Raw genomic sequence first — 14,727 nt, forward strand, 5'->3', positions numbered from 1 at the left:
GAAAACAGTATGGAGCTTTCTCAGAAAACTGAAACAGAACTACCATGTGACCCAGCAATTCCACTCCTGGGTATACATCCCAAAAGAGAGAGAAAACACTAATTCTAAAAGATACCTGCACCCCAATGTTCAAACCAGCATTATTTACAATTGCCAGGATACAGAAGCAACCTAAGTGCCTGTCAACAGATGAATTCATAAAGAAGATGTGCTATATTTACACAATGGAATATTGTTCAGCCATAAAAAAGAATGAAATTTTGCCATCTGCAACAACAGAGATGGACTTGGAAGGCATTATTCTAAGTAATAAGTTAGATAGAGAAAGAAAAATACTGTATGGTATTACTTACCAGTGGAATCTAAAATATACAACAAACTAGTGAACGTAACAAAAAAGAAGCAGACTCACAGATATCGAGAACAAACTAGTGGTTACAGGCTGGGGGGCAATATAAGGGTAGGGGATTAAGAGGTACAAACAATTAGGTAGAAAATAAGCTACAGGGATATACTGTACAACATTGGGAATATAGCCAACATTTTATAATAACTATAAATGGAGTGTAATTTTTAAAAATTGTGAATCACTATATTGAACACCTGTAATTTATATAATAGTGTACATCAAGTATACATCAATAAAAAATCCCCCAAAATGATCTTTTGTGTCTGGACCTCCACTAGACTGTGCACTTCTTGTGGACAAGCACTGCTTCTCAGCCATATTTGAATCTCCAGGACCTAGCTCAATGCCTGGCGTATGTATTAGATGCTCAGGGAATACTTGATGAACTAATGGGTAAATGTACAAACAGATGGCTGAGTGAACATTGAAAATGGATAAAGCAAGAGATTACCAGTCTCTCGAGATATCATCTTTAATTTTAGAGTTCAAGTTACAGACTATTCACATTGTTTTGAGTTCACCTGGGGAAAAAATATCCTTAAGAATCTTCTGGCTGCGGAATTCTGATGAAAACAAGTGCAAAGCCACTGAGGAGAGCACTTAAACATTTAATCCCCAGAAAGAATTTCCGGTTAAAAAACAAAAACAGGGGCTTCCCTGGTGCCGCAGTGGTTAAGAATCCACCTGCCAGTGCAGGGGACATGGGTTCAAGCCCTGGTCCGGGAAGATCCCACATGCTGCGAAGCAACTAAGCTCATGCGCTACAACTACTGAGCCTGTTCTCTAGAGCCCACGAGCCACAACTACTGAGCCCATGTGCCACAACTACTGAAGCCTGCACACCTAGAGCCCGTGCTCCACAACAAGAGAAGCCACTGCAAGGAGAAGCCCGCGCACCCCAACAAAAAGTAGTTCCCACTCGTCTCAACTAGAGAAAGCCTGCATGCAGCAATGAAGACCCAACGCAGCCAAAAATAAATAAATAAAATAAATAAATTTATTTAAACAGAAACGAAAACAAATCAACTACAACAACCAAAACCAAAAAGAAATGCAAAAAAGCAAACAAAAACTGCTCTTCTCTGCTTTATAAAACATGCCCCCCTCCAAAAAAAATGCTTATTAATATGTTACTACTGAATTTGGGTACATATATAGATACAGATGACCTATCTATTTGATTGTATGTTTGAGTGGATAATGTGAGGGTGTGAAGCATAAAACTCAGCACCCTGCCGAATACAGTTTCTTGAAAGGATAAGACATTTAAGTCTGAGATATATGTTGTTTGAAGTCCAAAATATTTTCTGCAAAAATGCAGCTCTGAGTTATGATGAAAATGACTTGTGTAAAGAGTTTGTAAATCGTGCCCACTCATACACTCCTCTTTCACAGTTCTAATTCTCTTCTGTATCTTTCTCCTGTATCTTAAAAGAAAAAAATATGTATATATGAAGATTGTTTTCAGTATAATTAACCACATGCTCCTTTGACACACAGCCATTGTTTCCACTGGAACTTCCTCTAATGGAATATGTTGTGTTCTTACCAGGAAAATAAAAGCAGTTGGTTTTCTATTATCTGAAGCATGAGAGTTGTTTGTTCTCAGCAAGCTTTCCCACAATTTCCCACCTCTCTCATCCTGTTTCTTTCTACCTGTCACCTATCTAAGGTGGGGTATTGCAAACCTCACCTTACCTCCTACACAGTACACTACTTCTTGGTCCTTTTTGAATTACAGACTCTCTTGAAAATCTAGCTATTTTCTTCCCAGAAAAAAAATAAGGCATAAACACAAATAGAGACATTTTGCATACAATTTGGGGGGCCTTCATAGACCCCTTAATGCCATCTAAGGAGTCCTGTTTAGGGACCTCAGGTAAGGAATTTCTGCCCGTGAGCAACCCCTTGGGAAAGGCAAGAATGAGCTGGAAGCATGCTACCTGTGCGAGATGTGACACCTCCAATGTATTTCACAATGTACATAAAGCTTTATCTAAGGCAAAACTTTTTAAGCAAAAAGGAAATGTTAAAGTGAGAAAATGATATTAGAGACCTAATTCCCAATAACAGTGCCTTTGATTGTTGAATTCTGAAATAAGTCAGTGTTACAGGGGAAAGATCCAGGGAAACTGGCCAAGTCATTATGGTAAAAAATTCATTTTATGCGGTGTTTTAACAATCTTTTTTTTCCAAACAGATGAAGAGTTTAAAGAATTCCTCTACTAATTATATCATTTATTTTCAGAGTACAGTGAAGTGTAAAGTAAATGGATAAATAAATCTCAGTTAAAAGAAAATTTACACTTACCAAGATCACCAAAATACAAATCCATTAAAAATAGACCTTGTTTTTGATGTCTATTTCACATTATCTAAATACATCCAGTTATGCAAATCTACATTTTTATTTCACATCTTTGCATTCTTGATATACAAAAAACAGGACAAAGAACACATTTGCAATATTCAGCCTGGAAAATCCTGCTTGGGGCAAACAAGATTCTCAGCTGCCTTATTCTTTCCGCACATGTAAAAATATAATTCTAAACCATTGGAGTAAAAATCAAGATGGGTATGAGAAAAAAAGTGACTAAATTTTTGTGTCACCTGAGGTTATTTGTACTTGGCTTTTAAAATGGTCGTCTAATTACTGAATAACTATTCAATGGGTAACAATTCTTTGGGAGCTCCTTAAATGATTTCAAGAAGCTTAGCTGGTTGTTTCTGGGGTTCTTGTCATCTGTATGCAGTTGACACTAGCAACACACCAATGCTGTATATTCACCTAAGATCTTTTTAAACATAGTAGTCAATGTTACTATATCCCTCTTTTGTGAAAATATCTTGCCAGGCTAGAAAATAAACAATTATTTTTTCCATGAGGCAAAGGAAAAGGACAGACCAGTGTAATACAGTACTAATTTGAAAGGAAATAATCACATTGAATGAAAGACTTTACCATTTTAGTTATAATCTTATGAAATTCAAATATACCTAAATCACACCATGATTCTAGATGACTGCATGTTCATTCTGTTCAATGTTGCCCATGAGATCTTTTGTGTCACTAGTTCCTGGACTCGATCCACTATTAAAATAGAGAGTGTTCTCAAAAGTGTCCTCTCGAGGGACATGCACGCGTCTTTTCTTGTAAAAGAAATATGCAGCGAAGCCGGCGCCCATTACCGTCAGGAGGACCACGATGATGACCACTCCTGCCATGTTGGAAGACGGTCTGGAAGAGCCCATCTTCCTTGGGTCAACTATAAAGAAATAAACATATTAGGAAACGAGTTAAGGGGAGGCAGAACGTGGAATGCTATGGAAACAATACAACTTTCTTCTTAGGAAAACTAAAATTCATAAAGTTTCTTTCCAGTGACATTTGCCAAACAGAATGCAGGACATGAAAACAGAAGTCCATGTGACACAGAGGATTATTTTACATGTTAAGATGATTACGCAGTTGCAAGAATATTTCATGTATCTATGTAGCCCTGAACTAGCATAATATTTTATTTTACTTATTTTGTGTGTGTGTGTTCATGTGACCCTTATTTTATTTAATAACGGCCCCAAAGCCCAAGAGTAGTGATGCTGGCAACTCCAATATGCCTAAGAGAAGCCATAAAGTGCTTCCTTTAAGTGAAAAGGTAAAAGTTCTCAACTTAATAAGGAAAGAAAAAAAGTTTTCTGAGGTTGCTGAGATCTACAGTGGGAATGAATCTTCCATCTACGAAATTGTGAAACGGTAAGAAAGTTGCGTTAGTTTTACAGTTGCGCCTCAAACTGTAAAAGTTACGACCACGGTGCAATATTTTAAAATTTTAAAATATTTACACCTGTTTCAAAATAATTCGGGGGAAAAAAGAAAGTGAGTGGTGGAAATTTGAACACATGAGTATTAGTTCACAAACAGCACTTATGAAGTTAATAAGGGGGCTTTAGGCAAGCTATAAATCTCACTTTAGAAAGAAAGAAAAAAATCACAGGGATTCCTAAGAGAAATTTCCTCCGTGGGTTCTCATAGGGCAACCCTTTGTAACAGAACAATCAATGTCCTCAGTAAGATCTATGATAAAAACACCCACCTGACTCCAAGGCCTGCTTTTCTAGGGCGTCATTTAAGGAAGGTCGATGTCATAATGACAAAGGCTAGTATAGCTCAAGAAATTCGACTGAGAGTGCAGGGTGGATAGGAAGGGATTATTGTGGTTTTTAAAACAAACAAATTTGATTGATATATTACTAATATGGAAATTAAAATTTCAAAATGGTCTTACCTCTTGTTGTAATTAAGGTATGAGTAGGTTCAGCATCAACAACTGTTTGTAAAATAAGAAAATAATTAAATACTTATTAAAAACCCATAATAATTGCGTGTAGATAGTGAGCATTATTTGGTTTACAAATACATCAAATCATTCATGTTGGATTTATGGTGATATATGGTATATATAGACAATAAATAGATGATAGATAGATAGATAGATAGATGATGGATGATTGATTGATAGATAAAATCTGCATATTTATATAGATTGATCTATCTATCTATCCTATAACAGCATCCTATAGCTGCATGATGAGTTTGACTACATTGGAAGATCTGAAAATATGATCTCCCCAGTTGCATTTGAGCCACTGATACTCACCCTCAAAATCTACCCAATCTACCCATAAATAATGTATCCTAGGCTAGCAGTTTTGAAAATGGCGCACTGAAGCATAAGGTATTACAAGGCATTTGAATGAAAAATACAATAAGATTCCAACATTGCACCAAAGGGTGTCGTATCTTAGAACAGAGCTTTCAAAGAATGAAGAACTATGCCATTCTCAAATAAAATAAAATCTACTGGGGATGGAGGGTTAATTTATCCAACTCATTTATTTAAATCTCTTATCTAATTTATAATTTTGTCTCTTGGGAAAGATATTACATGGAGTAGAATAGCATAAAACATTATGGAAGTCCAGAGAGTATCACAGCATGGGCATATAATATTATTAATTCCCCCAGCCCCTGTCCTGAGATAGTCTGTCATTCAATCTCAGAAGGAAACTTAATTAGTGTTACATGATTTATTCCTTAATAAATTCTCATTCCTCCCCACTGTCCACTTTGGTTTGGCCAGGGTAAGTATTTCACCCCTTTTTCTCTCACGCCATAGGCCTGGCTCTCCAAACTGCTCACAATTTCACAAATCCATGTGCGTGGATATCCCATTATAAATGTATTGATATATCAAAATCGTTATGTCAGTTAAGCAGAAAGAGAGTGTTTTGTGCTCACTCAAAACTGCAGACAGCAACTGATCACCACAGCAGATTGGATTTCTCACTTATAAAGAGGGAGGGGTTGCAAGGAACCTGTAGTCGCATTATATTGATAATTACACACCTGATATCTTAATATTTGAAAGAGATGGGAGCCTGGAAACACACATACCATAGGACAAATTCTAACTTACATTTTGGTCTTTTACAAATGTATCCTTTGTAGGAAGAACAGTGAATATTACTCCAAAATCCAGAAGCTGCATATAAAGCGACACAATCATTTCTTTCACCAGAGGGATCTCCTGTTTTCCAGTTGACAAAGGAGAGTGGGTTGTTGTTTATCCATAGCCACATTCCTGATTATCAGAGAAAGCCAATAAAAATAGAAGTTAAAAATAACTTGCCTTAAAATAAATTCAACTTATTCATGTAAAATTTCTAAGCATGTTATTTTATACCGCAATCAACAGTTGTTTACAACCAAACTTTTCATAGCAAGATAATAGTAACTAGTTGCTACAGGGAAACCGAGAATGTGTTTCTCATGTAGTTTTAGTTGAAAATTTATTCCTAATTAGTATAAATATGTACACTTATCCTCCCCTAATTGTTTTTTTCCTGGCAAAAGATAGAAAATATTTTTTAAAACTTCTTTAACTTAGCTACAGTAGATATTCTTTAATTAGCAACTTTCAAGATAGCCTAATATGTGAGTCATTTAAATTTTCACTTCTTACCTCAAATGAAAATATGAGTTTGAATTTTCCAACTCTTCACAAATTAATCATTACTTAAGGCAAGACTTTCTAGGACTGAAAACTTGTTTTACCTACATTTTGAAATGTTTGTGATTCAATAATCATGCTGCAAAAATTACCTTCAACATTTCTATACAATCCTATCCAAAAGTTGGCTTTGCTTTGAAGTGGCTCAACTCGATATGACAGGAAACTTGATTCGGCAGCACTTTCAACGGTAACCAGAGAGGAACCTGCAGAGTACAAAAGAATAAATATGATGGCAGTATATTTAAGTAGTTGAAAATATTTTTATAATGATAGTATTGATATTAAGAGCAATAAAAATCATCCCACTATCTCCACTTAAGGAGAAGAATTTCAAAGAGTGGCCATTTGGCTTCTAAGAATTTGTTTCCATTCTGAAAATATTATTTTTTTAAGCATCATTTGTGTACAAGCACTTAACGACTCACTGCTGGATATACAAAGATGAGTAGGACATAGAATGTTTAAGAAGGTTATGGTTCAGTGGGTAGTAATGAGTTGAGAGCATAAAGAAATGTATTAGGAGAATATTTGTTTTAGGGGAAGCAACTAAAAGGAAGCACGGAGGAGACAGAATTTAAGATACTAGGGAGCATCAGATTTCAAGTAGAAAGGATAGAAAATAATTCCGGGAAGAGGAAGAATACGAGAAAAGATGAATAGAAAGGGAAGCACAGAGCTTCTTCAGGAACAAAGATAGCTCACAGATGCATGGAATTCTCCATATTTGGTTTTTAGTAACAGGATATGACATAGATAGGTAGGTAGGTAGATAGATAGATAGACAGACAGATAGATAGATAGATAGATAGATAGATAAGGCAATTATTGGAGTAAATGAATAGTGTTAATAGATAGTTCAGTTTGGCTGGATGAATCTGGTCAATGGGTGAAAAAAGACTTGGGTTAGGTCTCACTGCAGATGGTAGGAGACTGGTATTTAGGGTAATGTGGTGATTAAAAAACACAGTTTTTTTCAGGCAGCAGAATGATGCAATGCACTCTAGGAGTATTAATCCAGCTGTTATGTATAGGACTGCACAAAAAGGAGAGAGGAAACAGAAAGACTGCTTAGATGACTATGGCATTGACAACCCAGTCAAAGATTGATTCAGTGCCTGCACTGTATTTTATAGTTAAATTACAGAATTTTAAATAATAACAACTTAAAATATAACTTAAGCAGTTTATGCCAGACATTTTGCTTTGGGCTTTATAAGCATGATGTCACTAAAATTTTACAACAATCTTATTAAATTAGTAATACTGTTACTCCATTTTACAGATAAGGAACCTAAAGTCCAGAGGGTAAGTAATTTACCAAGATCCTAATGATAGTGGAGGGCAAAGTCATGGCATGATCCAGGCATCTGGATCTTGAGGACCTATACTTAACCATATGCTTGCACCCCATGTTACTGGGTCCTGGATTATTAATACTCTTGATGACTGTTTTCATTGCATAATTTCATAATCCATTATTAAACATATTTCATAGACAACAGCCATTTCAATATATTTGTGACATATTTTGATGAATGCAAATCATTCATTAACAGGAAAATATAGTTATCTAAAGTTGAAAACAAAGTTTCTACACATTCACTGCAAGATTTTTAAAAAAAAATACCCAGCAACATGAAAGAAAAACATTTTTTTAATTAAGAAAAAGCAGGTTTCAAGTGACATCATAAGGAATGGCAGAGTAAGTACCCCTGAAATTCCTCTCCTCTACAAAAGCAATAAGAACACTAACAAATTTTTCAAAATCAACTTTTTCAGAACCCTGAAAGTTAACCAACAGCTTGTAACAATCCAGGAAGCATTTATTCAAGACAATGCTTGACTCTCAGTAAGAAAAGTAAGCTACATGGTGTTGTAACTTGTCCTAATCCCATAGCTTTATCCCTAGCTCTGTGACTGCCTGAAAAACTAACGGCCTCAAAATCACAGTGAAATACAGAAGCCAGGAAGACACTGGCAAAGTCAGAATGGGATTGGGGTTCTTTCTAAGTCACATTCTCAAAGAATTTCCATTATTTGATCTCTCTGACATTTCCCTGGAAAACCTCACTTGGCAAAGCTTGCCTTGATTTGACCTGACTCAGAGCTCATCCAATGTAAACAGCCTTTTCCTTGCGGGTATTTGTCAAAAACTAACAGTGGCAAGTACCTAATATCACAGCTGCCTGAAGCAGTGATAACATTTTAGGGAAACAACAAGGTAACCAAAAAACTAAAAGGAAAAACTATGGAGTAAAATGTCCGTAGGGAGCTTTAAGAAGCATTGACCTATTCCTGGGAGTCTAGAAGGCCACAGACACACACTGGGGTGTGTACATGCCCAGGACTGTGTGCATGCCCATGAAAGATCTGAAAAGTCCCTACACTCTCACCTCTGGCTTACCCTGAGGGTCTGCACAAGCAGGAAGTGAAGGCTAAGGCAGAGTTTTTAACTGCCTCTATGAGTGTTGAAGGCATGTCTTCAGACCGAGCCCTTCAGTAAAACCTGGGGAACTTTCTGGTTCTAGGCACTAAGGAAATACGTTCCCAATCATTAGCTGACCACTAAACTAAGTAGGCAAGAGACTTCAGTAACCGCACTTGATAAAGAATACAAACTTTACAGAATTCATGAGGGAAAGTTACTAAGCAAGCAAATAACAACAAACAGCAACAAAAACAAACCTTGTGGAGTGGAAATAAACTTATTTCCAGAGTTAAATATTCATTTTTCAACAAAAAATTATAAGAAATGCAAAGAAACACGGAAGTATGACCCATACCAGCAAAAGAAGCAGTCAATACAAACTGTTTCTGAAACAGCCACACCTCTGACTTACTGGACAAAGACTTTTTAAATCAGCTATGTTAAAGATGTTTAAAGAACTAGAGGAAAAAATGTCTAAAGGACTAAAAGAAAGTATGAGACAATTGTTCACCAAATAGAGACTATTAATAAAAAGGTAGAAATTGTTTTTTAAGAAATAAAATTCTGGAGTTAAAAAGTATAATCCTTGAAAGGAAAACTTCACTGGAGAGGCCTAACAGTGATTCTGACTAAGCAAAAGAAATAATCAACAAACTTGAGATTATCCAGTCTGGATAATGAGGGAAAAAAAGAAGCAGAATTTACAGAGTCTCAAAGATATTTGGAACATCACCAATCAAATCAAGATACACATAATGGGAGTCCTAGGAGAGGAATGAGATAAAGAGGCAGGAAGAATACTTGAAGAAATAATGGCCAATAGCTTCCCAACATTGATGAAAAACATTAATGTAAACATGTGGGAAGCTCAACAACATCCAAGTAAGATAATCTCAAGAAGCTCCACATCCTAATCAAACTATCCAAAGAAGAGAATCTTAAAAGTAATAAGAGAGAAGTGATTCATCATGTGCAAGAGATTCTCAATATAATTAACACTGCTTTCTCATCAGAAACCCCAGAGACCAGAAGGCAGTAGGATGACATATTCAAAAGGCTGAAAGAAAATGCCTGTTGACCAACAATTTTCTACCCAGCAAAACTGTCCTTCAAAAATAAAGGAAAAGTTAAGACATTCTTTTTTATTTTTAACATCTTTATTGGAGTATAAATGGTTTACAATGTTGTGTTAGTTTCTGCTGTACAACAAAGTGAATCAGCTATATGCATACATATATCCCCATATCCCCTCCCTCTTGAGCCTCCCTCCCACCTTCCCTATCCCATTCCTCTAGGTTGTCACAAAGCACTGAGCTGATCTTCCTGTGCTATGCAGCAGCTTCCCACTAGCCTTCCATTTTACATTTGGCAGTGTATATATGTCAATCCTACGCTCTCACTTCATTCCTGCTTCCCCTCCCCCCCATGCCCTCAAGTCTGTTCTCTACATCTGCATCTTTATTCCTGCCCTGCCACTAGGTTCATCAGCGCCGCTTTTTAAAATTCCATATATATGCATTAGCATATGGTATTTGTTTTTCTCTTTCTGACTTACTTCACTCTGTAGGACAGATTCTAGGTCCATCCAACTCACTACAAATAACTCAACTTTGTTCCTTTTTAATGGCTGAGTAATATTCCATTGTATATATGTGCCACATCTTCTTTAAAGACATACTTAGATAAACAAAAATGGAGAGAATTTGTCACTAGCAGATCTACTCTACAAGAAATACTAAAGAAAATCCTACAGGCCAAAATAAGAGGATACTTGACAACAACTTAAATCCACATGAAGAAATAAAGACCACCAGTAAAGGAAACTACATAGGTAAAAACAAAAGACAGGGCTTCCCTGGTGGCACAGTGGTTGAGAATCTGCCTGCTAATGCAGGGGACATGGGTTTGATCCCCGGTCTGGGAGGATCCCACATGCCACAGAGCAACTAGGCCCATGAGCCACAACTACTGAGCCTGTGCATCTGGAGCCTGTGCTCTGGATACTTGACAACAACTTAAATCCACATGAAGAAATAAAGACCACCAGTAAAGGAAACTACATAGGTAAAAACAAAAGACAGGGCTTCCCTGGTGGCACAGTGGTTGAGAATCTGCCTGCTAATGCAGGGGACATGGGTTTGATCCCCGGTCTGGGAGGATCCCACATGCCACAGAGCAACTAGGCCCATGAGCCACAACTACTGAGCCTGTGCATCTGGAGCCTGTGCTCTGCAACAAGAGAGGCCGCGATAGTGAGAGGCCCGCGCGCCATGATGAAGAGTGGCCCCCACTTGCCGCAACTAGAGAAAGCCCTCGCACAGAAATGAAGACCCAACACAGCAAAAATAAATAAATTAATTAATAAACTCCTACCCCCAACATCTTCTAAAAAACAAAACAAAAGACAGTACGAATTTATTTTTTGTTTATACTTTTGTTTAATCTTATATGATTTAAGGACAACTGCATAAAACAATAATTATAAATCTGTGCTGATGGGCATACAATGTATAAAGATTCATTTATATGATAATAATAACACAAAGGACTGTAGAGGGAAAGGGGCTATTATAAGAGCAAAATTTTGTACTCTATTGAAATTAAATTTATATTGATTTGAACTAGATTGTTGCATATTAAGATGTCATTTATCATCTCCAGGGCAACCACTAAGAAAATGACTAAACAACACATAGTAAAAAATATAACAAGGAAATTAAAATGGTACACTAGAGATTATCTATTTAATGTGAAAGAGGGTAGAAATGGATAAATAGAGGAACCAAAATACATAAGACAAATATAAAATAAATTAAATGGCAGATATAAATCCTACCTTACCAGTAATTACATTAAATGTATATGGATTAAGTACTCTAATCAAAAGACAGAGATTGGCAAAATGAATAAAAAATAAAAATAAATTTTAAAATAATACAACTATATTTTATCTACAAAACACACATCTGAGATTCAAAAACATAAACGTGTTAAAAGTAAAAGCATGGAAAGAGATATTCCAGACAAATAGTAAATAAAGAAGAGCTGGAGTGGCTATACTGATACTAGACAAAAGACTTTCAGACAAAAATTGTTACTAGAGACAAATAAGGATGTTTAATAATGATTAAAGTTTTAATTCATCAAGGAGATATGACAAATATAGACATATATGCACCGAACAATAAAGCCTTGAAATACATGAAGCAAAAACTGACAAAGTAGACTTCTCCTGACTCAGAATTTAAAGTAAAAAGTCATAGGGAGTTTTTAAACTCCCTGTGGCAACATAGACGGCTCCTGAAATTCCCTTCTCCCACATACACACCAGTGAACACCTACACATGGAGCAATTCTATCAGTAAAATCCAGAAACTCAGTGACTCCTACGTATAGGGAAACTGAGAAAACACAAACATCTAAATGAGTAGGACAGGCTGAGACACACTCTCTTCATAAACCCAACCCATGACACAGTGCCATATAATCAGGAGGGAGCCCCTAATTGCCAGCTTCTTCCTGAATAGAGAAGGGTTTCAACAATACATCTAGCACTCCAAATTTTTAGGCTCCTGTTCCTCTATTTGAAGGAATAGGCCCCCCAAATGCCTAACTCTGGAAGCTAATGGGGTTTGCAGCCACGAGACCCATAGGACCACAGAAAACAAAGCAGCAGTTGTTAAGGGGCACCAAACACTTGCCATGGCTATTCTCCCAGGGCTCAGCTAAGAGGGAACAGATAAAAATGCCCACCTCTCAGTCTTTCCCTAGAAGGGGACTGACTGCATACTTCACAACCTGCTGCCTGGGGGGTCCAGCTGCTAATTTGCATGCAGCAAGGGGCTAGCTGTGACCCTCCTGGGGGAGCTGGTGGGCCCTTCTGCCACCTTCTTTCTCCGACTTGCTGCAATGATAAAATCAGGTCACCAACAGGTCTCTGGAAGGAGCTTAGACACACACCTGGCTTATATACTTTCCCAGGTGCTGCCTGAGGGTCCAGCTTCTAATCAGTCTGCTTTTATGTGCTAACTGTGATCCTCTCCTTTGGGATATCATCAGGTATTGGCACACCCTCAACCACTGGGAGCCACTAGAAACAAAGACAACAGCTTGTATAACCACAAAGTTTTGAGTGACAAACAGGAACTTGGGCTGGATTGACTGATGAGGTTCATCTCCCACACAAGACCACTCTCAAGACTGGGAGAGGTGTCTCTTTTATCTAATGTGCAGAAACCAAAACAGAGAGTCAAGGAAAATAAAGAAAAAGCAAAATATTTTCCAAGCAAAAGAACAAGATACATCGCCAAACTGATATTAATAAAACAGAGACAAGTAATTTACCCAATAGAGAGTTCAGAATAACAGCTATAAAGATACTCATTGAGGTCAGGAAAGTAATGCATGAACAAAGTAAGAATTTCAACAAAGAGAGAGAAAATATTTAAAAGTACCAAAGAGAAATCACAAAGCTGAAGAACACAATAACTTAAATGAAAAGTTCAATAGAGGTGTTCAACAGCAGACTAGAAAACTAGAAGAAAGAAAGAGTAAACTCAAAGAAAGGGCAGTCAAATATATCCTGAAGCAAAAAGAAAAAAAGAATCAAAAAGAGTCAAGTTAGCTTAAAGGACTTATGAGACGACAGCAAGAGGATCAATCTACACATTAGAGGAATTCAAGGAGAAGAGAGAGATGGGGGCAGAAAGCTTATTCAAAGAACTAAGGCTGATAATTTCCCTAACCTTGGGGAAAGAAACAGACATCTAGATCCAGGAAGCATACATAAGGAGTACCAAATATAATGAATAAAAAGAGACAAACACTGAGACACATTATATTAAATTGTCAAAAATTAAAGACAAAGAGAGATTCTTAAAAACAGCAAAAGAAAAGCAACTTGTTACATAAAAGGGAACCCTTGTAAGACAAAACAAATTTTTCAGGAGAAACTTTGCAGGCTGGAAGGGAGTGAGAAGATATATTTCAAGTGCTTAGAGATAAAAGCTTCCAGCCAAGAATACTCTACCTAGCAAAACTGTCATTCAGAATGAAATGAGAGATAAAGAGTTTTCAAGACAAACAAAAGGTGAAAGAGTTCATCACCAATAGACCTGCCTTATAAGAAATGTCAAGGGGAATTCTTCAAGCTAAAACGAAAGGACACTAATTAGTAATAAGAAAATGTTTGAAAATATAAAACTCAACAGTAAAGGTAAATGTATAGGAAAATCCAGAATATTCTGATATTATAATGGTGGTAAGTAAATCACCTATGACTGTTGTATAAAGGTTAAAAGACAAAAGTATTAAAAATAACTATAAATACAATAATTTGTTAATGTATACACAATATAAAAAGATGTAAATTGTGACATCAAAAATATAAAAGGTCGGGGGAATGTAAAAATACAGACTGTTTGCATACATTCAAAGTTAAGTTGTTATCAGCTTTAAATACACTGTTATAACTATAAGATGTTTCATGTAATCTTCACAATAACCACACAATAAAACCTATAGTAGATACACAAAATAAAAGGAAAAGAATCTAAGTAATACTACTGAGAAGGCATCAAATCACAAAGGAAGTGAGCAGAGAGGAAGAAAGGAACAAAGGAAGGTCAGGACAGACAGAAAACAATTAACAAAATGGCAATATTAAGTGCATACCTACCAATAATTACTATAAATATAAATGGACTAAATTCTCCAGTCAAAAAACATAGAGTGGCTTAATAGATTAAAAAAGAAAAAGAGGGCTTCCCTGGTGGCGCTGTGGTTGAGAGTCCGCCTGCCGATGCAGGGGACACGGG

The 14,727-nt window shown here is 36.5% G+C and overlaps 1 protein-coding gene across 1 annotated transcript in view; it reads right to left on the reverse strand.

Annotated features, from left to right (window-relative positions):
* Positions 1-2,745: 2,745 nt before the first annotated feature.
* The window catches only part of MRC1 (mannose receptor C-type 1), a 100,627-nt gene continuing 88,645 nt past the window's right edge, over positions 2,746-14,727 (reverse strand). The window contains exons 27-30 of the mRNA XM_007109853.3: positions 6,573-6,686; positions 5,887-6,051; positions 4,696-4,737; positions 2,746-3,675 (exon numbers count right to left, since the gene is read on the reverse strand). Of these exons, the coding sequence (XP_007109915.1) occupies positions 3,425-3,675; positions 4,696-4,737; positions 5,887-6,051; positions 6,573-6,686 (572 nt within the window). The 3' untranslated portion in view covers positions 2,746-3,424. The remainder of the gene's footprint in view (positions 3,676-4,695; positions 4,738-5,886; positions 6,052-6,572; positions 6,687-14,727) is intronic.

The sequence above is a fragment of the Physeter macrocephalus genome, chromosome 11, assembly GCF_002837175.3.
Source record: "Physeter macrocephalus isolate SW-GA chromosome 11, ASM283717v5, whole genome shotgun sequence".
NCBI classification, from domain to species: domain Eukaryota; kingdom Metazoa; phylum Chordata; class Mammalia; order Artiodactyla; family Physeteridae; genus Physeter; species Physeter macrocephalus.